The following is a 25,497-nucleotide window of genomic DNA, read 5'->3' as shown; positions in this document are numbered from 1 at the left end:
CGTATAGCCCCCATATAACTGTACCTCCCGATATTCGGTATTTTGATGATTTTAGCGAACATTTTCACCGAAATTATTTCAAATTTGGCATTTGAAGTTCGTAATTGATACTACATCCTATGACAAAAAATTGTCTATGCAGGTCCACGTCTTCGTATAGCCCCCATATAACAGTACCCCCGTATATTCGGTATTTTAGCGTCATTATTCAATGGAATTGTTTCAAAGTACGTATTTAGAGTTCGTAGTGGGAACTACAGTCTGTGACAGAAAATTGTCTATGCAGGTCCAGGTCTTCGTATAGGCCCCATATATCAGTACCTCCCTATATTCAGTATTTTGACGAGTTTAGGTACAATACCCACCGAAATTGTTTGAGATGTCGTATTTGAAGTTCGTGATGAATGCTGCAGACTGTGACAGGAAATTGTCCGTGCAGGTCCACGTCTTCGTATAGCCCCCATATAAAGGTACCCCCGATATACGGTATTGTGGTGATTTTAGCGACATTATTTACCGGAATTATTTCAAATTTTGTTTTTGAAGTTCGTAGTGGATACTACAGCCTATGCCAGAAATTTGTCTGTGCAGGCTTATACAAAAGTTGCGTATGCAGGTCCACGTCGTTGTATAGACCCTAATATAACGGCTACATTCGGTATTTTTAAGGTTTTAAAAGAATATTTAATGAATTTTAAGTTTTTGAAAATTGCCAAATTTGTACCAAATGGTGGAGGGTACTCAAAGTTCGGCCCGACTAAACATACAAATTTTTTACTTGTTTTTTTTTTTTTTTTTTTTTTTTTTGTCTAGAGGTCTGTTGAATAAAAATCAGTTAACTTTGTTTCTAATTTTTTTGGAGAATCGTTCTATTGGCCTATTTAAAACACTAAAACCAGCCAGACAGACAGACACACTGATGGCCGGACATCGCTAGATCAACTACAAATATCCTGAATCGGATTTGGTCTAAAGAGACCCAGGGTCTAAAACCATTATTTCGATGAGGCACGTTTTGGCCGTATCAAATGATAGATACACGCTGAGATAAAAAAAAAAACTGCTAGAAAGTCCAACGCCATAATTTTTACATTTTTTTTTAATTTTATTGAATGAAAGCAAATAATATCGGAAATAGCATAAAATTTTAGAATAAATTTAGATTTGTTCGAATTGTTCATCTTTGGCATGAATTATGGCCTTCAAACGGCCAATGAAACCGTCACACACTGCCCGAATGTTGCTCTGATCGACACTTTGGTATTTTTTAGTGCCAACCTTGCTTTCCGAAATACTCCAGACACAATAGTCCAACGGATTGGTATCCGGAGATTTTGGTGGCCATTATGCGCTGGAAATGAAGAGAGGAACTTCATTTTGTAACCATTCTTGGGTGACGCGTGCTGGTTGCGATGGTGCTGAGTCCTGTTGGAATGTTCAAGATCTCCGTGCTCAAGGTTTTAATACATCCTCCAGAATATTTTCGCTATAATATTCGGCATTTATTCTGATGCCACGGTCAATAAATACGAGCAGAGAGCGACCTTCGGCTGTTATGGTGGCCCACACCATCACCACGATCAGCGCTTGAGTTCTTGTGCACATTCTCAGCTGACTTCTTTGGCAAGTAAACACGATCATGTTTGTTTACAAACTGCTGTGCAACGAATATTTTCTCATCGGAGAAAACCAAATTCGGCAGTTCACCACTTCAGCACTTTCGGCCAAGCGAAGCAACTCTTTAGCTCTATTGAGTCTTGCGGTGTAAGTTCTTGCACATTTTGGATTTTCAATGGCTTTACCCCGAACTCATTCTTTGCCGAATGGAATATTGCGATATGTTCAGCTCATGAGCGACTTTCGGCCATTGCGACGCGGGTTTCGATCAAGTCGCTTCTTTACTATTCGAACCATTTCTGCTGATGTTGTTGTTTTCTTCCGTCCACTTCCTAGAGGTCGGGCTACGCTACCAGTATCACGGTAACGAGCGATGGTACGAGACACAAAATATTTCTTCTTATTTAAGTTCTGGAGAGCTCTAACGATAATCTGTCGGACGAGTGACTTAGAAATGACAGTATTCTGAAGTGGGTTGCAGTTTTCTCATCTCACCCTGTATATTTAACCATAATTATTTCTTATATTGCACTGTGTTATTTAAATCTTGAAGTCTATTTCTTCGCCTCCATAAAACATCTCCCCTAAAATCTTCTCAAAATTTACTCCGCAACATTTGGCTAATCCCAGTAAATCTACAATGGCACTAGCTAAGTACGTTACAGCTAAGTTGGCATTGACACCGACACGAAATGTAGAGAAAGGAACCCCATTTTAACTATTAGTGGATGATGACCATGGCTGTCGCCGTCATCGTAAAGTACATTTTGAGCAGTTGTTGAAAGTAGATTCAAGTGTCCATTCTTGGATTTGGAAAAGGCAGTTATATTTATGTGCTCTCGCCACTTGGCGGAAATGTGGAACAATTGGATTCGTTTATGGTAGACAATGGTAGACATGCACGCATACATGAAACAAACACACACACACACAGCCATAGACAACGAACCCATAAAATGTAATATCCAGTGAAGTGTGTCAACTTCATTTTGCAATAAAAGCAAAACTACCCGGGGGAGAAATGCCAAGCAAGGGAGAAACTATGACAGCGGGATGCACCATTGCGTAATGTAACATAACCAATGAAATGTAGTTATTGACATTACATTGGCGTTTTTTTTTTCTTTTCACTGCCCGCATTTATGTGAATTTCCTTGTTAACGTCATTGTTAGTCGGAGACATGATGACCATTTCCATGTGATTTTTTGCTATTCTATTGAATGGAAGCTTTTTTCCATGCAGCTGCGTTGGATTTTTTCAATTAAAGGGCAAAAAATCTGCAAGAATTTTGTTCATTTAACAGAAAAAAACTGAAATCCAGAGAAAACTATTCAAAAGAGAGTTTGAACGGCGGTATCGACCACCTGTGTCGAGAATGAAAATAAAAATGAAATCTGTCTATTTTTCAATCAATCTATTTTTCTTTCTTCTAACTATGAAAGAAATTCAGATTACGAGGCAATCAGATGCAAGGACGATGCAGTGTGTTTTTTGAGTATCAAGAACAAATAAAACGTTTTCAAAAAAGTAAAAAAAAAATTAAGAAGTAAAAAATCAGCTAAGTTCTACCTGGCCGAATTTTTAATACCTTCTACCATTTTGAAGAAACTTGAAAATTTTCAATAAAAAATGCGTAGAAAAATACCTCACAAATGAAAACCCCTTACATAGGGGCCATACGAAGACGCAATCCTTTTTAAATTCTGTCATAGGGTGTAGTACCCACTAGCAACTTCAAATACGAAGTTTGATACAAATCCGGCGAAAAATGTAGGTATAGGTACCGTTATATGGGGACTGTACGATGACCTAGACCTGTCACAGGCTGTAGTACTCATTAGGACCTTTAAATACGAAATTTGAAACAATTCTGATGAAAAATGTCGCAAGAAGTATCAAAACGCCGAATATAGTGAAAAACTGTTATATGCGGGCTATACGAACACCTGGACCTCTATATGCAATTTTCTGTCATAGGCTGTAGTATCCATTAGGAACTTCAAATACGAAATTTGATAAAAAATCCGGTGAATAATGTCGCTAATATCAACAAAATACCGAATGAATGGAGGTATTGTTATATGGGGGCTATACGAAGACCTGGGCCTGCATATGCCATTTTCTATCATAGTCTGTAGTACCCGTTTAGAACTTCAATAAAATCATCAAATCATATCTGTAATTATCTGTCATAGGCTGTAGTACCTATTAAGATCTTCAAGTACGAAATTTGATACAAATCCTGTGAATAATGTCGCTAAGAGCATCAAAATACCGCATATAGGGAGGTACCGTTATATGGGGCTATCCGAAGATCTGGACCTGCATATGCCATTTTCTGTGACAGGTTGTAGTATCCATTAGGAATTTTAAATGCGAAATTTAATACAAATCCTGTAAAAAATGCTTAAAATTACAAAGTATCGAATAAAAAGAGGTATCATTATATGCGGGCTATAGGAAGAATTCAAACTGCATATACATTAGGAATTTCAAATACGCCATTTGATACAAATCCGGTTAAAAAATGTAGGAAAAAATTATCACAATACCGAATATAGAGAGGTATCGTTATAGGGGGCCCATATGGGAGAGATGAAAAAACTGCAACCAACTTCAGACTGCTGTCATTTCTAAGCCACTCGTCCGACAGCTGTTAAAATTATTCCAGTGACAGCTCATTATATTGTTTACAAGCGTACAGAAGCATTTTGGTGAGAATTTTCCAGAAAAAAAGTTATTCGTGATGGAATTCAAGCGGGATAGTCTGATTTCTTTATATTTGGCTGGAAAACCACAAGTGGCTATCGTTACGTAATACTGGTAGCGTAGCCCGACGTCAAGGAAGTGGACGGAAGAAGACGACGACATCAGCAGAAATGCTTCGAAAAGTAAAGAAGCGACTGGATCGAAACCCGCGTCGCAGTGGCCGAAAAATGGCTCGTGAGCTGAACATATCGCAATATTCCATTCGGCAAATATTGAAAAATGAGCTCGGGGTAAAGCCATCGAAATTCCAAAAAGTGCAAGAACTTACACCGCAACAGAAAAAATATACTCAATAGAGCTAAAGAGTTGCTTCGCTTGGCCAAAAGTGGTGAACTGCCGAATGTGGTTTTCTCCGATCAGAAAACATTCGATGTCCAGCAGTTTGTAAACAAAAAAAAAGATCGTATTTACTTGCCAAAGACGTCAGCTGAAAATGTGCAACTTCGTTTGGCCAAGAGAGCTCAAGCGCCGGCCATGGTAATGGTGTGAGCCGCCATAACAGCGGATGGTCGCTCTCTGCTCGTATTTATCGACCGTGGCATCAGAATAAATGCCGAAAATTGTCGCGAAAATATTCTGGAGCGTGTATTTAAGCCTTGGGCACACAAACATTTTGGCCGCAGTCCTTGGATATTCCAGCATTATTTAGCACCATCGCACCCAGCACGCGCCACCCAAGAAAGGTTACAAAATGAGGTTTCTTGCTCCATTCCAGCACACAATGGCCACCAAAATCTTCGGATACAACTAATTGGTATCCGCGGACTATTGTGTCTGAAGTATTTTGGAAAGCAATGTTGGCACTAAAAAATACCATAGTGTCGATCACCTCATGCAAGCGCTCCGGAAATGGGCTAAAATACCGCAAAGCAACATTCGGGCAGCGTGTGACAGTTTCCTTGGCCTTGGCCGACGGTTTCCTTGGCCATTATTCGTGCCAAAGATGACCGATTCCAACAAATATAAACTTATTCTAAAATTTGATGATACTCCGACATTTTTACTTTTATTCAATAAAATTTAAAATAGACAAGTAAAAAACCTGTAGGTTCGGCAGGGCCGAACTTTGAATACCCTCCACCATTTGTAACGAATTTGGCAATTCTTAAAACAATAAAATTCTGTTAAAATCTTAAAAATACCGGATGTAGCTGTTACATTAGGGTCTATATGACGACATGGACCTGCATAGGAAACTTTTGTCATAAGCCATTACAATATTCAAATGCGGAACTAAAAAAAATCTGTGAATAATGAGATAAAATCATCAAATACCGAATATGGGGAGGTACCTTTATATGGGGGCTATACGAAGACGTGGAGTTGCGCCGACAATTTTCTGTCATGGGCTGAAGCTTCCAATTCAAACATCAAATATCAAATTTGAAACAATTCCGACGAAAAATTTCCCTAAAATCATCAAAATACTGAATATCGGGAAGTACCGTTATATGGGGGCTATACGAAGACGTGGACCTGCAAAGACAATTTTCTGTCTTAGGATGTAGCATCCATTTCGAACTTCAAATACCAAATTTGAAACAATTCCGATGAATATGGTCGCAAAAATCATCAAAGTACCGAATATCGGGAGGTACCATGGGGGCTATACCAGAACGTGGACCAACATTGCCCATTTTCAATACCAAAAGTCCTGCAGACATAATATACATTTGAGTGAAATTTTATCAATCTACTTCAATTCGCTCGGAAGCTAGAGTTATTTCCACAGACGGACAGGCGAGAATATATAAACATTGTGGGGTCTGAAATGTATATTTCGAGGTGTTACAAACGGAATTACAAACTTAATATACCCTCCATACTATGGTGGAGGGTATAAAAATGTAAAAATTATGGCTTTTTTATCTCACCAGTATATTGAGTTCCATACGAGGATGTTTCTTACATACCCCCAATTTAAAGCAAATTCGGGTTAAAATGTGACTACATCACCAAAAAAAAAAACCTTAAATCTCTCGGTACAGTTATATGGGGACTATACAAAAGCATGGACCTGTATAGCCCATTTTCAATACTAAAAGTCATGCAGACCTAACACACATCTAAGTAAAATTGTATCAACCCGCTTCATATCCTTCGGAAATTATTTCCACAGAAGGACAGACAAATGGATGGACATAGCTAAATCGACATAGAATTAAATGCTGATCAAGTATCTATATACTTTGTCGGGTCTAAAATTTATATTTCGAGCTTTAACAAATGGAATGACAAACTTAATATTCGCTACCTTCTATGGTGGAGAATATAAAAAAATTTCCCTCAACACTTTTCATATTTCCTCTTAAGATTTTACATTTATCTACTACACCAAAAAAAACCTTAAACCTTTCGGTACAGTTATACGGGGACTATACAAAAATATGGATCTGTATAGCATATTTTCAATACCAAAAATCATGCAGACCTAACATACATCTAAGTAAAATTGTATCAACCTACTTCATTTTCATCTGAATTTATTTCCCCAGAAGGACAAACAAACGGACGGATATCGCTAAATCGACATAGAATTAAATGCTTATAAAGAATCTATATACTTTGTAGGGTCTAAAATTTATATTTCGAGGTGTTACAAACGGAATGACAACCTCAATATTCGCTCCCTTCTATGGTGGAGGGTATATAAACTAAAGAATAAAATTCCCCCCAACACTTTTCAAATTTTCTCTCAAGATTTCCCATTTGTCATCAGCTTTCCAACACATCTCCGTAAATTGTAAATATCCCATATTGTCTCAGCTGTATACTACTGCAGGCAAAGGAAAATATAAGAAAAGAAAATAACAAGAATTTGTAATATATTCTGTTTTTGTTTTGATTATTTCTTTGCATTGTTCGAATACAACGTCGTCAGTGTCAACAGCATCGTCATCATCTGCATATCAAAGTTATCAATCCAGTTGGTGTTATTTTTACATGCCTCTTCCTCTGATGTTTCTCATTTCCCCTTTCCTTTTTTGTTTTTTGCATTTTCTAGGGTCATCACAAATTACTTTGTCGTGTCGTTGGCCATGGCGGATATGCTGGTTGCCCTCTGTGCCATGACATTTAATGCGTCTGTGGAGCTGTCCGGTGGCAAATGGATGTTCGGTCCGTTCATGTGTAATGTTTACAACAGTCTCGATGTTTACTTTTCGACAGCCAGTATTTTGCATTTGTGTTGCATCTCGGTGGACAGGTGAGTTGTTGGTGTTGTCATTTATTTATTTTTTTTTTCTCTGTTTTTTCTTTCTCTCTTTTGGATATAAAGCAACAGGTTTTTGCTTACTTTTAACTGTAAATATAAATATTGAGGCAAAAAGATACACACGTACATGGGGTTGGATACAGATACAAATTTACCATGGCGTTTGGTTAACAGAAGCTGCTGGATGAGTGGAATAAAAAGTTAAAAATCATATAAAGTCAAAGGGTTGTAAATGATGGGAATTGGTTCACTGAGGAGTGGTGGTAATTCTGAAAGGAGATAATCCGTTGGTTGGCTAACGTAGTGGTCATAATTCCATTGTAGCCTCAGTTGGTTTGTTAAATATCGCACTTTTGAGGACTTGTTTGATTCTCGTGTATGTCGATGATGATTTTTTTTTTATCAAAAAGGGTGTCCCAACGAGATAACAATTTTTATACCCTACACCACAAAGTTGTCAGGATATTATGTCTTTTTTGTAACAGACAAAAGGAAACGAGATAGACCCATAGTTCCTTTTGATGATCTGCATAGAATCATTTTCTGAGTTGATTTATGCATGTTAGTCCGTCCGTCCGTCCATGTATTCTTGTGAACAAAATGCAGGTCGCATTTATTATCCAATTAAGATGAAATTTTCCAAACAACATTTGTTTGGCCCAAGGACGAAACCTATTGAAATTGGAGATAATCGGTAAAAATTTAGATATAGCTCCCATATATATCTTGGTCCGATTTGCCTTTTATTTTGCACCAAACGTGTAGTATCAGCCCTAATAGTATGGAATTTTGCATATACACCCAAATTAGGCCTAAAAATAAGTATGCCAAATTTTATCGAAATCGGTTCAGATATAGCTATAGCTCCCATATATATTGTTCATCCGATTTGTTATTTTTGTCCTCCGCAGCCGTAATATGCACTCTGTAACAACAATATTTGGGGAAATATATCAAATACAGCTCAGAAATACATTTGCAAAATTTTATCGAGATCGGTTCAGATTTGGATATAGCTCCCATATATAACTTCGTCCGATTTATCCTTGATTGTGCACCACACGTCTAATATTTGCTCAAATGGGATGAAATTTGGCACTTACGACCGAATTGACGCTAGAAGCTAGTATGTCAAATTTGGGGAGGGTCGGTTCAAACATAGCTGTAGGTCCCATATATACTGTTCATCTGATCTGTTGTATTTGTTACCCACAGCCGTAATATGCACTCCGTAACAACGATATTCAGGGAAATATATCAAATACAGCTCAGAAATATCTTTGCCAAATTTTATCGAGATCGGTTCAGATTTGGATATAGCTCCCATATATAACTTTATCTGATTTCAAATTAATTGTGCACTAAATAGGCAATACAAGTTCGAATTTAAAGGATACAAATGCTTCGGCATATTTAGTCTTTTAAACTTTAAATTATAATTATAATCATAGGGTGTATGATTGAATTCTCCCATAAAAACTTTTAATTGTTATGTGGAGCTCAACTAAATTAACAAAGTGGTGTAGGGTATCATAAAATCGGCCCCGCCCGACTTTAGGACTTTCTTTACTGGTTAAATCTATTTTAATAAAAGAGTAAAGTATTTGACTGACTTAACGATTCATCAACGCCCAGAGGAAACGGCTGAAGCTAGAAATTTTGATAATTTGGGAATGAGGGTCAATCTTGGTCAGCTACGGCTGGGTTTTTAGAAATTCGTGCTAGTACGGTACTCGAAGTACTAAAAGTTACTAAATGTTGTTTTAAATAAGGTAATAAATATGGTACTAACTCCGGTACTTTTTGTATTTGGCGAACCAGTAGAGCTAGAATTCTTCAATATGGAATTAGGGTTACTGATGGAAAATATGATGAAGGTACCAAAGGTTTTTTAGAAGTTCGAACTATGAGTGTACTAAACTTATTTAAATGTACATACTTAGTACCATTTCGTGAACGGTTATAGGTAAAAACTTCTAATTTAGAATGGAAATCAAGGTTGAGGAGCAGGGTATATATAAGAAGGTAGTCTTGGAATTGGGTACTCATGTATATGAAAAGTAATAAACGGTACTAAATTTGGTACTATTCGAAGTTGGAAGAACGGATGGAGCTGGTATCCTGAAATTTGAAATTAACATTACTAGCGGAGTGTAGTATTGGTATATGAGGTAGTTTTCGAATTATTGCATATTTTAAAATGGCCATAACTCCTTAAATATTGAGTTTTCGGCGTTTTTAGCTATTATTTGTGATCACTTTTGTAGGGGCAATTATTGAATATTTTAAAATGACCATAACTCCTTAAATATTAAGTTTTCGGCGTTTTTTCGATTTGGATAAACTGAAAGATTTACATATGTGTTCTAAATGGTTTTTAAATTGGCACAATTGCAATTTTGAAGAACGGGTAGAGTTGGAATACTGAAATTTGGAAATACGATTTCCATTGGATTGTACGATGTAGGTAGTTATGAAATTTTGTCCTTATGTACAGGGTGGGATGAAAAAACTGCAACTTTAGACTGCTGTCATTTCTAAGCCACTCGTGCCGACAGCTGTTAAAATTACTCCAGTGACAGCTCATTATATTGTTTACAAGCATACAAAAGTATTTTGGTGAGAATTTTTCAGAAAAAAAAAGTTATGCTTGATGGGATTCAAGCGCGATAGTGTGATTCTTTATATTTGGCTGGAATACCACAAGTGGCTATCGTTAGAGCACTCCAGCATTTAAATGTGAATAAATCTTTTGTGTCTCGTACCATCGCTCGTTACGCTCGTGATACTGGTAGCGTATGCGACGTCAAGGAAATGGACGAAAAAAAAACAGCAACATCAGCAGAAATGGTTCGAAATGTAAAGAAGCGAATTGATCGAAAACCGCAACGCAATATTCCATCCGACAAATATTGAAAAATGCGCTCAGGGTAAAAGTGCAAGAACCTACACCGCAACAGAAAGAAAATAGACTCAAAAGAGCTAAAGAGTTGCTTCGCTTGGCCGAAAGTGGTTAACTGCCGAATTTGGTTTTCTCCGATGAGAAAACATTCATTGTCCAGCAGTTTGTAAACAAGCAAAATGATCGTGCTTACTTGCCAAAGAGGTCAGCTGAAAATGTGCACCTTTGGTTGGCCACCAGAACTCAAGCAACTTAACAGCCAATGGTCGCTCTCCGCTCGTATTGATCGACCGTGGCATCAGAATAAATGCCGAATATTATCGCGAAAATATTCTGGACCGTGTATTAAAGCCTTTGGCAGGGAAACATTTTGGGCGCAAACCCTGGACATTCCAACAGGACTCAGCACCATCGCAATCAACACACGCCACCCAAGAATTGTTACAAAATGAGGTTCCTCGGCTTGAAATGAAATTTCAAGCGCACAATGACCACCAAATTTCTCCGGTTACCAATCCGTTGAACTATGGTGTCTGGAGTATTTTGGAAAGCAAGGTTGATACTAAAATACCCCAACTTTCACTTTAAGCAAGTGCTTTCGTTGGGAATGGGCCAAAATACCGCAGAGCAACATTCGGGCAGCTTGTGACGGTTTCATTGGCCGTTTGAAGGCCATAATTCATGCCAAAGGGGACCAATTCGAACAAATCTAAACTTATTCTAAAATTTGATGCTATCTCCGACATTTTTGCCGTAATTCAATTAAATTTAAAAAGAAAAATGTAAAAATTATGGCGTTTGACTTTGTTGCTTTTTTTTATCTCACCCTATATATCTGCAAACCCTTTCTGGTATCTCACCCACAAAGGGCCACAATTTTGGAATACTTTGGTCAACTATATCTAGACCTCAGGCTCATTTCTACATTTCCAACAAATTATCACTTATCTCATATAAAATGAAGGAAGTAACCAATATAGTCCAAACCTGGCACGCTGCAATATTTATATCATATTTATTTAGGTCCTATACGAAATGGACAATATTGGCCCATTCATTCGGAACCAAATCCATAGAGGGCCTACAATTTGAATAATCATAGCAAAAGTCGACATATATTTAAATAATCGAACATTCGCTGAGGGCATACATCTATCGGCAAAACCGACTGATACTTTTAAAATTGTTTTTGGTAAATTTTGAAAATTCCCCAACTGTAGTAGTGTAAACCCATTTGACAAAAAATTGAAATTGACTATCTTCATTATGTCACTTGAAATCCCTGCGTTTCATTTGTCACATCCCCTGACACAAAGCCATGTTGCTGCTGTTACTGCTACTGCGACTGACGATGATGATGATGTATCCATTAAACAATTTCCATTTTAAAGTGCAAAAGATTGACCGTCAGGCATAGCTACAAAACGGTAGAGATTTTGAGGACGACCCTTTTTTTAAATGATAACGGTCCATATTCTGCAGAGATTTAAGGGGGATTTGTTGCTCTTTTTTTGTCAGTATGTTATACACATTCAAAGCATAACATAGACAAGGATCTAGGATAATAAAGTTGTTGGTTTTGACTCTGGAATGTTGCCATGTTAATTTATACCTGGCAACGTCAACCTTTATCCTCAACGAAAAAAAGGGATTTTTTTTTTTGGGGGGGGATAAATATTGTCTTAGTAGTTGCTAGTTGATATGTTGAGAGTTTATTTTTCTGGATGGTGATTTAATGTGGGGTCATATATGACCGCCATTGGATTAAATTTTCGTGAGAATTGTTGATACTTTGAAAATAATAAATCTGGATATTATGCAAGGATTTCAAGCAAAAGGATGTCCCTTTTTGACTTAAGTTCTTAGTTGGCTAGAGATTGAGGGTCTTTTCATTAAAAAGGGATAACGATTTATGAGAGAAAAAAAAAAACAATGACTTAAAATGGTTATTTAATGGCATTAATTTGCCTACTTATTTGTGTCCCTAAATGTGAAGTGGAACCCTAACCTACAGGGCGAGAGAAAAAAACTGCAACAAAGTAAAACGCCATAATTTTTAATTTTTTTTTAATTTTATTGAATGAAAGCAAAAAATATTGCAAATACCATCAAATTTTAGAATAAGTTTAGATTTGTTCGAATTGGTCACCTTTGGCACGAATTATAGCCTTCAACCGGCCAATGAAACCACACACGCTGCCCGAATGATACTCTGCAGTATTTTGGCCCATTCCCGGTGAAGCACCTGCTTGAGGTGATCGACACTTTGAATTTTTTTTGTGCCAACCTTGCTTTCCAAAACACTCCACACACAATCGTCCAACGGATTGGTATCCGGAGATTTTGGTGGTCATTGTGCACTAGAAATGAAGCGAAGAACCTCATTTTGTAAATATTTTTGGGTGGCGTGTGCTGATTGCGATAGTGCTGAGTCCTGTTGGAATGTCTAAGATCTGCGGCCAAATGTTTGCGTGCCCAAGGCTTTAGTACACCCTCCAGAATATTTTCCCGATAATATTCGGCAATTATTCTGAAGCCATGAGGAACCTCATTTTGTAACCATTCTTAGGTGGCACGTTCTGAGTGCGATGGTGCTGAGTCCTGTTGGAATGTCTAAGATCTGCGGCCAAATGTTTGTGTGCCCAAAGCTTAAATACATCCTCCAGAATATATTCGCCATCATATTCGGAATTTATACTGATGCCACGGTCGATTAATACGAGCGGAGAGCCACCATCGGCTGTTATGGCGGCCCACACCATCACCATGGTCGTTGCTTGAGTTCTGGTGGCCAACCGAAGGTATACATTTTCAGCTGACCTCTTTGGCCAGTAAACACGACCATTTTGCTTGTTTACAAACTGCTGGACCACGAATTTTTTCTCATCGGAGAAAACCAAGTTCGACAGTTCACCACTTTTGGCCAAGCGAAGCAACTCTTTAGAGTCTATTTTCTTTCTGTTGCGGTGTAAACCTTGGCACTTTTTTTGCTTTACCCCGAGCTCATTTTTCAATATTTGCCGAATGGAATATTGCGATATATTCAGCTCACGATTCTTTTTTCGGCCACTGTGACGCGGATTCCGATCAAGTCGCTTCTTTACTTTTCGAACCATTTCTGCTGATGTTGCTGTTTTCTTCCCTCCACCTGCTTGACGTCGGGCTACGCCACCAGTATCACGATAATGAGCAGTGCTACGAGACATGAAAGATTTATTCACATTTAAATGCTGGAGTGCTCTAACCATAGCCCCTTGTGGTTTTCCAGCCAAATATAAAGAAATCATACTATCTCGCTTGAATTCCAGCACGAATAACTTTATTTCTGGAAAATTCTCAGCAAAATGCTTTTGTACACTTGTAAACAATATAATGAGCTGTCACTGGAATAATTTTAGCAGCTGTCGGACGAGTGGCTTAGAAATGACAGCAGTCTGAAGCTGGTTGCAGTTTTTTCATATTACTCTGTATTTGTGCCCCTAAATGTGGGAGATGAAATATATTTAAACTATATCCAGTATTCTTATTTTTTGTTGGCTAATAAATTTCATTAAAAAGCATTTATTTTATAATATTTTATCCTTAACAATTAATTAATCACATTGAAATTTCAATTAATTTATTCCATAACAATTTATCAATTAATAAATTACTTTTTCTCTGGCCACTCAACAATTCCCATGGAACGGCTGTCATTTGTTGCCAGTTCCCAGTTCCCGATTTCATAACAAATCATTACCAATGCAATTGTTCAAAATCATTTCACTTTTGTTGGTGAGCGATAATAATTTTTCATTTCGATATTTTTATTATTTGTTAATACTCCCCTTCGGAAAAGGAAGTTTTGAAATAACTTCTGAGGAAAAATGCCAGCCAGCCCGCCCGCCAACGTTAAATAAATGGTGTTGTTGTTTTTGTTGTCTTCACACAAATATTAATTTCTCATAGCCACAATGATATTGCCGTCGATAAGAATGTGGCAAAAGTGTAAAGGAAGTTCTACCGAAAACCACGTTACGGAACGTTAAAGCGCGCTCACGAACACACACACACACACTCTCTCAGTTGCCCACCAACATCATTATGCACTTAAATTAAAATTCTTTTTGGCAAAAATGTAATGATTAATGGTTCCCTTAAGGCAAACCAAGAATACTCACGCACACACACAACCCCGCCTCATTGTGTCATATATACACACACCCACACAATTACACAAATATTGTGATAAGAAAGAATTGCCGGGCCAAAAAGTAAAAGAAATTGAGATTTCACTTTTGTAAGAAATTCAACAAATGTGTCCGCGTTAATGAGGACTTCCAAGGAGATTAAACTTAAACATCACACACACATGGATAATATTAATTATGAGAAAAAAACTTATTTCTTTATCCTACCTCCAGTAGTTGAGAGGGGTGATATAAATTAGTGAAAGGAAAAGTTTGGATGGCATAAAGGTGGTGGTGTTCAAATCCACCTTTAATGAGGATTCTGTCGCCATGAAAAAAATTAAAAAAAAATAGGAAAAAATCTTTGACATGAGAAACTAGTTGCCGGGGAAGGCATAATACCAAATTAACAATAATTGGAAGAATTTGTTTCGGTTGAAACATGTAGTTAAGGACTCTGAAATCTCTAAAATCTGTTACATTGGCAATATTTCCAAACATGTTCTAATTATACCCCACACCACATCGTGGTAAGGGTATTAAGTCCTTGTGCATATGTTTGTAACATGGAGAAGGAAGCGAGATAGAAACACAGTTACTTTTGAAGATGTTCATAGAATCCCTTTCTGAGTCGTCATGTCAGTTCGTCTGTCCATGTATTTTTATACCCTCCACCATAGTATGGAGGGTATATTAAGTTTGTCATTCCGTTTTTAACACCTCGAAATACACATTTTAGAACCCACAAAGTATATATATTCTTGATCAGCATAAAATTCTATGTCGATATAGCGATGTCCGTCCGTCTATCCGTATGTCCATCTGTGGAACGAATTGAAGTAGATTGATAAAATTTTCCTCAAATGTATGTTATGTCAGCAGGACTATTGGTATTGAAAATGGGCCATGTAGGTCCACGTTTTGGTATATCCCCCATATAACGGTACCTCCCGATATTCGGTATTTTAATGATTTTAGCGACATTATTCACCGCAATTTTTTCAAATTTGGTATTTGAAGTTCGTAATGGATACGACACCCTAAGACAGAAAATTGTCTGTGCAGGTCCACGTCTTCGTAAAGCCCCCATATAACGGTACCTTCCGATATTCGGTATTCATGTCGTCGTATAGACCCTAATATAATAGCTACATTCGGTATTTTTAAGATTTTAACGGATTTTTTGAGAATTGCCAAATTTGTTCCAAATGGTGGATAGTATTCAAAGTTCGGCCCGGCTGAACCTACATCTTTTTTACTTGTGTTTTTATAACATCGAGAAGGAAGCGGGATTAACCCATAATTACTGTTTAGGATCTTCATAAAATCCCTTTCTGAGTCGTCATGTCAGTTCGTCTTTCCATGTATTTTTGTGAACAAAATGCACGTCGCATTTATTATTCAATTGAGATGGAATTTTCAAAACAATATTTGTTTGGCCCAAGGACGAACCCTATCGATATTGATGAGAATCGGTTCAAATTTAGATATAGCTCCCATACATATTTTCAATCGATTTCGGGTTAATTGTGCACCAAATGACCAATATCAGTCCAAATGACCTGAATTTTGGCATAACCAATCGAATTTAGTCTACATCAAATTTCCTCCGATCCGATGGGTGTAAACGATATATCATCTATATCCGATCCGATATATCATCTATACAACAGATCTTTTGTTAACAAAAATGTTTGTGTATGTAATATTTGAAGAGAATTGAATGCTTATTCTGCTTTCTTTTGGCGTTTTGTTTTTCAAAATCGTTATCCCTATGTCGAGGAGGTACCAGAAGAAATAGTCCAATCTCTATCATCTTTGCAACAGATCTTATGTTGATGGAAATATTGAGATTTGTCAAGTCGAGTGGAATTGGATGTTAATATCGCGTTTTGAGCTTCACGAATATTTCACATTTTGACCTTTTGTGGGGGAGGTACCAGAAGGAATGGACCGATAAATCCCATCTTTACAGCAGATATTTTATTAGTCGAAATAATTGGTTGTGTGAAATATGAAGAGAACCGGTAGCTTATTTTGGATTTTATGATTGTTTTGGTTATTCAAAACTTTGACCCTTTGTGGGAGAGGTACCAGAAGAAATATTCCAATCTCTATCATATTTTTTTACAGGTCTTATGTTAATAGAAATATTGAGATTTGTCAAGTCTGAATGAAATCAGATGTTAATTTCACGTTTATGAGCTTCATGGATATTCAACATTTTGAACCTTTGGGGAAGGTACCAGAAGGAGTGGATAAATCCCATTATCACGCCAGGCTTTGGGTTCATAAAAATATTGTGATGTGTGTAATATGAAGACAACGGGACTTTCACTTTTTATTAGAGTTATAATGATTTGAAATTATTACCCTTTGTGGGAGAGGTACTTGATGGAGTGGATCGATATTGTCTATTCGGACCTGGCAATGATGCAAATGTTAGGATTTGCAAAGTTGAAGCAATATCGGATTACCCTTTATATTTCTGTGCAGTAAAATATATTTCTTTTTTTTGAAAATTTCTAACTTTTTTGGTGGAGTTAGCAGAAGGCGTGGACCGATATTGCCCATTTCCAAAATCGATCTAAATTTCATAATAATATTACGATCTACCAAGTTTGGGTCAAATCGGATACTTCCTTTGAAAGTTATCGTGCGCACCAGCCAGCCACAGTAAAATAGGCAGACGGACGGATGGGCGTCCCTAGATCGACTCCGTATCACATGATACCCTCTCTAGCCATATGGCTGAGGGTAATATAAATAAAGAATATTAATAATAGAGTTAAATAATTGACTGACTGACTTAATGATTCATCAACGACCAGACAAAACGCCTAAAGCTAGAATCTTTAAAATTTGGGCGATGGTCACCCTTGGTGCAAAGTTGTCAGATAAGGATGGATTTTTTGGAAATATGTACTAGAACTAAAAGATACTAAAAGATGTTGTGTTGTTAAAGAAATTTTCAAAGGAAAAGAAGAAAAGAAGGAGTAGGGTTGAAGTAAGGAGGTAGTTTTCAAAGTGTCTACTCATGCCTACGAAAAGTACTAATTGGTAATTTTTTTTTATACAACTCGAATTTGGAGGAACGGATGGAGCTGGAATCCTGAAATTTAAAATTAATATTACTGACAGAGTGTAGGATTTGGAATATGGACATAGGTTACGAAATTTGTATTTGTGCACAAAAATTTCTAAATGGTAATAAATCTGGTAAAATTTCGATTTGAGTGAACCGATAGAACTGGAATACTGAAATTAGGAAATAAAAGTAATATTGTATTCTAGAGCTGAGGAATGTAGATAGAGTTGGAATACTGAATTTGGGAATAAAAGATTCGTACTTATCTGTACTAAATGGTACTCAATTTGGTACAATTTTGATTTGAGTGAATCAATGGAACAGTAATCCTGACATTTGGAATTAAGATTAATAGGTAGGGATATGGATGTAGTTTAGGAAATTCGTACTTATTTGTACTAAATAGTACTAAATTTGGAACGATGTTGATTTGGTAAACAGATAAGGCTGAAATGCTGAAATTTGCAAATAAGATTGCAATTGCATTGTATGTCTGAGGTACGTAGGTAGTTTTGGTAATTCGTACTTATGTGTACTAAACGGTACTAAATTCGTTACAATTTAAATCTTTTGAGAACCGGTAGAGTTGAAATCCTGAATTTTGGGAATAAGATTCCTATAAGATTGTATAATGTAGGTATATATGGAAATTTATACTATTGTGTAGTAATAGGAACTAAATTCGTTAAAATTAAGATTTGAGCGAACCAATAGATCTGGTACACTGAAATTTGGAAATAAGATTAATGCTGGATTGCAGAATAGAGATATAGAGGTAGTTTTGGAAATATGTACTTTTACGTACTAGATTTGGTACAATTGGATTACTGTGGGAGTGTAGAATTGGGGTATGTAGGAAGCTTTGGAAATTCGTACTTATGTTTACTAAATGGTACTAAATTTCGTACTATTTGGATTTGGGTGAACCGATAGGGCTGGAATTCTGAAATTGGCTAGTGAGATTTCTTTGAAATTGTATGATTGAGGTACGAAAGCATTTTTGTACATTCGTACTTATGTGTACTAAATTTGGTACAATTCGAATTTGTGTGAACCGATAGGGCTGGAATTCTGAAATTTTATGTTAACTACACTTTTGGTGTCTATGGTTAAGATTTGGTGGTGGTTTTGGAAATGTGTACTGTAATTGTTCGAAAAGTACTAAGTGGTACGAAATTGGGATTGGTATTGGGCGAATTAATAGAGCTGAATCCCCGAAGTTTGATATTGAGGTTTCTGTTGATATCTTGTGTTGAGATCTGGTGGTGGTTTTGGAAGTGCATACTATAATTGTTCGAAAAGTTCTAAATGGTAGTAATTGTGGATCACTGTTTGTGTCATGGATGGAGGGTTGTAGATTGTTTTGGATATGCGTACTAAATGTTACTAACTTTGGTATTGGATGAAGGAATAGAGCTGAAATTCTGAAATTCTTCCCGAAAAAGTAAAAAATTTGAATAATATATACAATCTTGAAAGTCTCAATAATTTGCGCAAAGTGTGAAGTTTTGACATTTTGTCAAACTGAACGAATGTTGCACTTGAGTACTAAAAAGGCCTAAGACGACCTGTTACAAGGAATCCAAAATTGTAAGGTGTACCGAAAGAGAAAATTATCAAATATTCTTTAGCAAAAGATCTTCGCTTCAGCTCGCCTTTACAGACTACCTGGTTTTCAGCTCGCCTTTATAGACTCCCTGGCTTTCAGCTCGTCTTTATAGACTCCCTGGCCTTCAGCTCGCCTATATAGACTCACTGGCCTTCAGCTCGCCTATATAGACTCACTGGCCTTCAGCTCGCCTATATAGACTCACTGGCCTTCAGCTCGCCTATATAGACTCACTGGCCTTCAGCTCGCCTATATAGACTCACTGGCCTTCAGCTCGCCTATATAGACTCCCTGGCCTTCAGCTCGCCTATATAGACTCCCTGGCCTTCAGCTCGCCTATATAGACTCCCTGGCCTTCAGCACGCCTATATAGACTCCCTGGCCTTCAGCTCGCCTATATAGACTCCCTGGCCTTCAGTTCACCTATATAGACTCCCTGGCCTTCAGCTCGCCTATATAGACTCCCTGGCCTTCAGTTCACCTATATAGACACCCTATAAGAAACTCGTTACATTTTTTGAGAATTTATGCAAAAAAATTTATTTTTTTTAATAATTTGAAAATTTTCCATTTTAAATTTTAACAAGGGTACATTTTACCCACCGTATCATTTAATGTACAACAACAACTATAAAACCGATATCAACTTTAAAACCACAACAACATTTTGTGTGACACCAAATGACGTTTTTAATATCCAGTTCATCTGTTCATGTATGCTACTCCCTCTCTCAATCACTCTCTTTATCTCTCTCAACCTCTCATCGACACAGATACTATGCCATTGTCCGGCCACTGGAATATCCACTGAATATGACACACAAAACGGTTTGTTTTATGCTGGCCAATGTTTGGATACTGCCTGCCCTCATCTCGTTTACGCCAATATTTTTGGGTTGGTACACAACGGCCGAACATTTGGAGGAAATTTCCCAAAATCCCGATCAATGTTCCTTTGTGGTGAACAAGGCGTATGCCCTCATCTCCAGTTCGGTTAGTTTTTGGATACCGGGCATTGTGATGTTGGTTATGTATTTTCGAATATACAAGTGAGTAGTAGAATGAATGACAAAAAAAATACGAAACTATGAAATTGTTTTGATTGTGGTTGTGTTTTTGTTTTACAGAGAAGCGGTCAGACAACGGAAGGCCTTAAGCCGCACCAGTTCCAATATTTTGCTGAATAGCGTACACATGGGCCACACCCAGCAGCCCACCAATCTGAACTATTTGCATCCCAGTGAATGTGAATTAACCCTAACGAGAGAAGAGACTCATAGTGCAATAAGCCATTTTGAGGTAAGTAGCCAAACGGTTAATTTTGAATTTAACACTGTGGAAGAGAAAATTCAGAGCAACCTTAGATTTTTTCTAAATTCGAAGATTTTTCAAAAAAATAAAAAAAATAAATAAAATAAATAAAAAATAATTAAATAAAATATAATGTCGAAAATGTTTAAATCAAGGGTGAGATAAAAAAACTGCAACAAAGTCAAACGCCATAATTTTAAAATTTTTAAAAAATTTTAAAAAATGGAAATAGCTTCAAATTTTAGAATAAGTTTAGATTTGTTCGAATTGGTCACCTTTGGCACGAATTAACGGGCAATGAAACATCACATCACGTCACACGCTGTCCGAATGTTTCTCTACGGTATTTTGGCCTATTCTCGGCGAAGCGCTTTCTTGAGGTGATCGACACTTTGGTATTTTTTAGACCCAACCTTACTTCCCAAAATACTGCAGACACAATAGTCCAACGGATTGGTATCCGGTGATTTTGGTGGCCATTGTGCGCTGGAAATGAAACAACAAACCTCATTTGACGCATGCTGAGTTCGATGGTGCTGAGTCCTATTGGAATGTCCAAGGTCTGCGGCCAAAATGTTTGCATGCCCAAGGCTTTAATACACCTTCCAGAATATTTTCGCGATAATATTCGGCATTTATTTTGATGCCACCTTCGATTAATACGAGCAGAGAACGACCATCGGCTGTTATGGCGACCTACATTTTGTAACCACTCTTGGGTGGCGCGTGCCGAGTGCAATGGTGTTGAGTCCAGTTGGAAGGTCCAAGGTCTGCGGCCAAAAATTTTGCGTGCCCAAGGCTTTAATATTTTCGCGATAATATTCGGCATTTATTCTGAAGCCATGGTCAATTAATACTAGCGGAGAGCGACCATGGGCTATTATGGCGGCCTACATTTTTTAACCATTCTTGGGTGACGCCTGCTTAATGCGATGGTGCTGAGTCCTCTTGGAATGCCCAAAGACTGCGGCCAAAATGTTTGCGTACCCAAGGCTTTAATACACCCTCCAGAATATTTTCGCGATAATATTCGGCATTTATTCTTATGCCACGGTCGATTAATACGAGCGGAGAGCCACCATCGGCTGTTATGGCGGCCCACACCATCACCATGGCCGGCGCTTGTGTTCTGGTGGCCAACCGAAGGTGGACATTTTCAGCTGACCTCTTTGGCAAGTGAACAGGATCATTTTGTTTCTATACAAACTGCTGGACAACGAATGTTTTCTCATCGGAGAAAACCAAATTCGGCAGTTCACCACTTTCGGCCAAGTGAAGCAACTCTTTAGCTCTTTTGAGTCTATTTTCTTTCTGTGCCGGTATAAGTTCCTGCACTTTCCGGAATTTCAATGGCTTTATACCGAGCTCATTTTTCAATTTTTGCCGAATGGAATATTGCGATATGTTCAGCTCATGAACCATTTTTCGGCCACTGCGATGCGGGTTTCGATCAAGTCGCTTCTTTACTTTTCGAACCATTTCTGCTGATGTTGCGGTTTTCTTCCGTCCACTTCCACCACCTTGACGTCGGGCTACGCTACCAGTATCACGGTAACGAGCGATGGTACGAGATTTTATTCACATTTAAATGCTGGAGTGCTCTCACGATAGCCCTTTGTTATTTTCCAGCCAAATGTAAAGAAATCACACTATCACGCTTGAATTCCATCACGAATAACTTTTTTTTCTGGAAAAATCACACCAAAATGCCTTTGTACCGAATGAGCTTTCACTGGAATAATTTAAACAGCTGTCGGACGAGTGGCTTAGAAATTACAGCAGTCTGAAATTGGTTGCAGTTTTTTCATCTCACCCTTATTTTAAATACTAGACTCTTTTTTTTCGAAAAAATAGTCGAATATCTCCGTCATTTTTACGAATTTGGAGGAAATACTTGTCGCAACTTGAAACAGAATTCTTCTGAAGGTTTCAATATTTCACTCCTCTTCTATATTCATATAGGTTCTTCAATTTTTGTGTTCCACAGTGTAATATTTTCTCAAAGAATTGATAATAATCTAAGGATGTGGCTTCCAGGAGAAGATTAAATATGGACAACCTTCTCCTTCTCCTTTTTTTTTTTTTTTTGTTTTGATAGCCACAATGTCAAAGAGTCCATCAATATTTCCCTTTTGACCTGGCAACTTGATAAGCATATTAAACCTGTTTTTTTTTTTCTGCTCTATCTTTTTCTCATCCACCCAAACACACACATCCTCCATATCCTTACAGGAGATACCACAAACCGATGACGATGACAAGGATGAATGCGATGAGTTACGGGTGCCCTCACCACCACCCAGACGTCTCAGCCGTAGTAGTATTGATTTACGTGATCTCGAACAGGAACGTTATGAAAAGGTGACCCACACCGACAGCGCCCCCTCGATGATAGCGTTGCACTATGCCGCCACCACGGGCAATAATGCAACGCAACAACAACAGCAGCAGCAATTACAAGTGCCCTGCGCCAATAAGGATCTCATCAATTATAATCCGCAAATTTGGCAGGATATGAAAAATGATTCTCCATTGCAGCAGAGCATTGCCATACCCACACCCAGGGTGAATGGCAACGGCAAGCAATTTACAAATGCCTCAGCCTCCAGCCGGGACTCGCTCAAGAGGCAGGATTCAAATTTCTACAGAAACTCTGGTTGTGATTCCGATCAATACCACAGCATATTTGGTGGTAGTGGGGGTAGCAGTGGCGGTGAGTATGGCGTTGGTCGTGGTGGTATCCTCAACTCAGATGACAGCGAGAGCAACGATTATTTAATAAAATTAAAACAAACTGCCGCTCCAGCAACCCTCATACCTCTATCCGAGGATAATAAAGAGCTTAAACGTCTCATCGAAGATAATTATTTGTATTATAAACGGCAAGCGGGTCAGCTGCAAAAAGCCAGTGATAACCAACAGCAGCAACAACAACAACAAAACAAAGAATCCTTTTCAGGCAATAAATATCCAGCCCTGAGTGAGACTGATTTTATACGCATGAAAAATGGAGAAAATCGCCAGCGCAGCCAAGCGGGATCGTCGGCTACAAAGAAATCCTTTGCCGCCAGTGACTCAGAGTTCCTCAAAAACTATGGAGATTTGAAAGGCAAGAAGACGGCCAAACATTTGGATTCCCTCAAGGAGGGTTCCGTCAACTCCACACCCAAAGAGGAAAGCAGCAAGGGCTTCAACTTGAAATCTCTGCTGGCCAAGACCAAACGTTCCAGTACCGAATGTTTTTCCCTGGAAAAGAAACGGCATCAGGCCAATTCGGAAGAAATCAAGCCAAGTCGCTCTCAGCTTTTCAAGAGGTCCCGCAATCGTAAACTTTCCCACAGCTACAATGGGGGGCTGCTTAAGGAACGGAAACATGACATGCGTTCCCGGCAACACAGTGACACCGATTCGGATGTCTATTTGCCCAGGCTGTTTGGGGATAGCATTGATTCCACAAGTCGTTATAATACTCCCGATATTTTACTCGATATCAATGTTCTCAATGAGCATTCCGAGCAAATGGACGAAAGTCAACCCAGGCAGGAGGGGACGAATGAAAGTCCACCCAGCAGGCATGCCACCCATTTCCAACTGATCGATTTGGGCGCCAACACTGTACAAGAAGTGGGACCCGATGACTTGTCTTTTCTGAAAGACATAACCTCCAACGACTCGCCGTTACTACCCTCCACCCCACCACCCTCCTTATCCCCTTCATCGCTCATGGATGCCTCCATACCGGAAGCCCTAAAGTCGGACACCAATTCCACCATACCCGAAAAATCCCAGAGTTCTCAAAAATCCAGTTCTGAGTTGGTAGAGCTCTTTCGTTCCCTGAGTTTTCCCTCCACCGAACAATCGTTTCACAAAGAATCACCGGAAAAATCCCAAAAATCCACTGATGCCAGTCACACACTGCGCAAGGAGTCGATAAAGCAGCGCATGAGCACGCTTAGCGATCAGATTTTGGTGAACAAGAACAGCAGTAACTTCCTGATGTCACCACCCATAACACCGAACTTCAATTCGGCCATCAACTTACCCGTTAGCCGCAGTCCCAACACCTTGGGCCACTCACCTTTCTCGGCCACACCCAGTCTGGGCGGCAATAGCATAAATGTCTATTTCCTATCGCCACCACCCACCGCCACGGCCCAACCCGCATTTCCTGCACTCACCAGCTCGCCATCGGCAACAAATCACAATTTCATTGTGAGCGATACCTCAACGGTGTCCTTGGATGTTTTTACCACACTGGCCAATAACCCCACCCCAACGCAACAACAACAGCAGCATCAACAACAACTCGAACCTCCCTCACACGGTCACGTACAACCAACGAATCTCTCACCCAAACCGGAAATTATTTTAGATTCCACTCTGTCGCCCACCACTATGCAGCGTTCCGCCAATGGTGGCAATGGTCTGAGCGGCAGTGGCGGTTCTTTAACAGGAGAGGAGAAAGACTTAGCATCACCTTTGTATCAACGTCCTGACAGCGAACCGGAAACAACACTCACGACTACCTCTGTTAGTGGTGGTGGACGCAAACGTAGCTCTCTACTGACCGGATACGAAGGCATCCAAACGGTACGCAAACGTCAGGCCTCTGTGGTCACCTACGATGTGAATGTCATCAATTTTTCGCAGGACAACAGCGACAGTCGGAGTTATATACCGATGGGTCGTGTCTCGACTAGTTCGGCAAGTGAGTAGAAAAAAAATTAACTTTTTAAGCTTATATGTTATTGTTGTTGCATTTTATTTTTATAATAATTGGGATATTTTGCAAACAATTAAAGAGGTGATAAACGATT

At 38.5% G+C, this 25,497-nt stretch overlaps 1 protein-coding gene across 1 annotated transcript in view; it reads left to right on the top strand.

The window, feature by feature from the left end:
• The window catches only part of LOC101895595 (octopamine receptor beta-3R), a 64,012-nt gene that overhangs the window by 8,512 nt on the left and 30,003 nt on the right, over positions 1–25,497 (top strand). The window contains exons 2-6 of the mRNA XM_059124354.1: positions 7,392–7,592; positions 20,143–20,418; positions 20,497–20,668; positions 22,913–23,381; positions 23,433–25,388. Of these exons, the coding sequence (XP_058980337.1) occupies positions 7,392–7,592; positions 20,143–20,418; positions 20,497–20,668; positions 22,913–23,381; positions 23,433–25,388 (3,074 nt within the window). The remainder of the gene's footprint in view (positions 1–7,391; positions 7,593–20,142; positions 20,419–20,496; positions 20,669–22,912; positions 23,382–23,432; positions 25,389–25,497) is intronic.

The sequence above is a fragment of the Musca domestica genome, unplaced genomic scaffold, assembly GCF_030504385.1.
Source record: "Musca domestica strain aabys unplaced genomic scaffold, Musca_domestica.polishedcontigs.V.1.1 1, whole genome shotgun sequence".
Classification (NCBI taxonomy): domain Eukaryota; kingdom Metazoa; phylum Arthropoda; class Insecta; order Diptera; family Muscidae; genus Musca; species Musca domestica.
The sequence above is the reverse complement of the archived record's forward strand: the minus strand, read 5'-3'. Positions and strand labels throughout refer to the sequence as shown.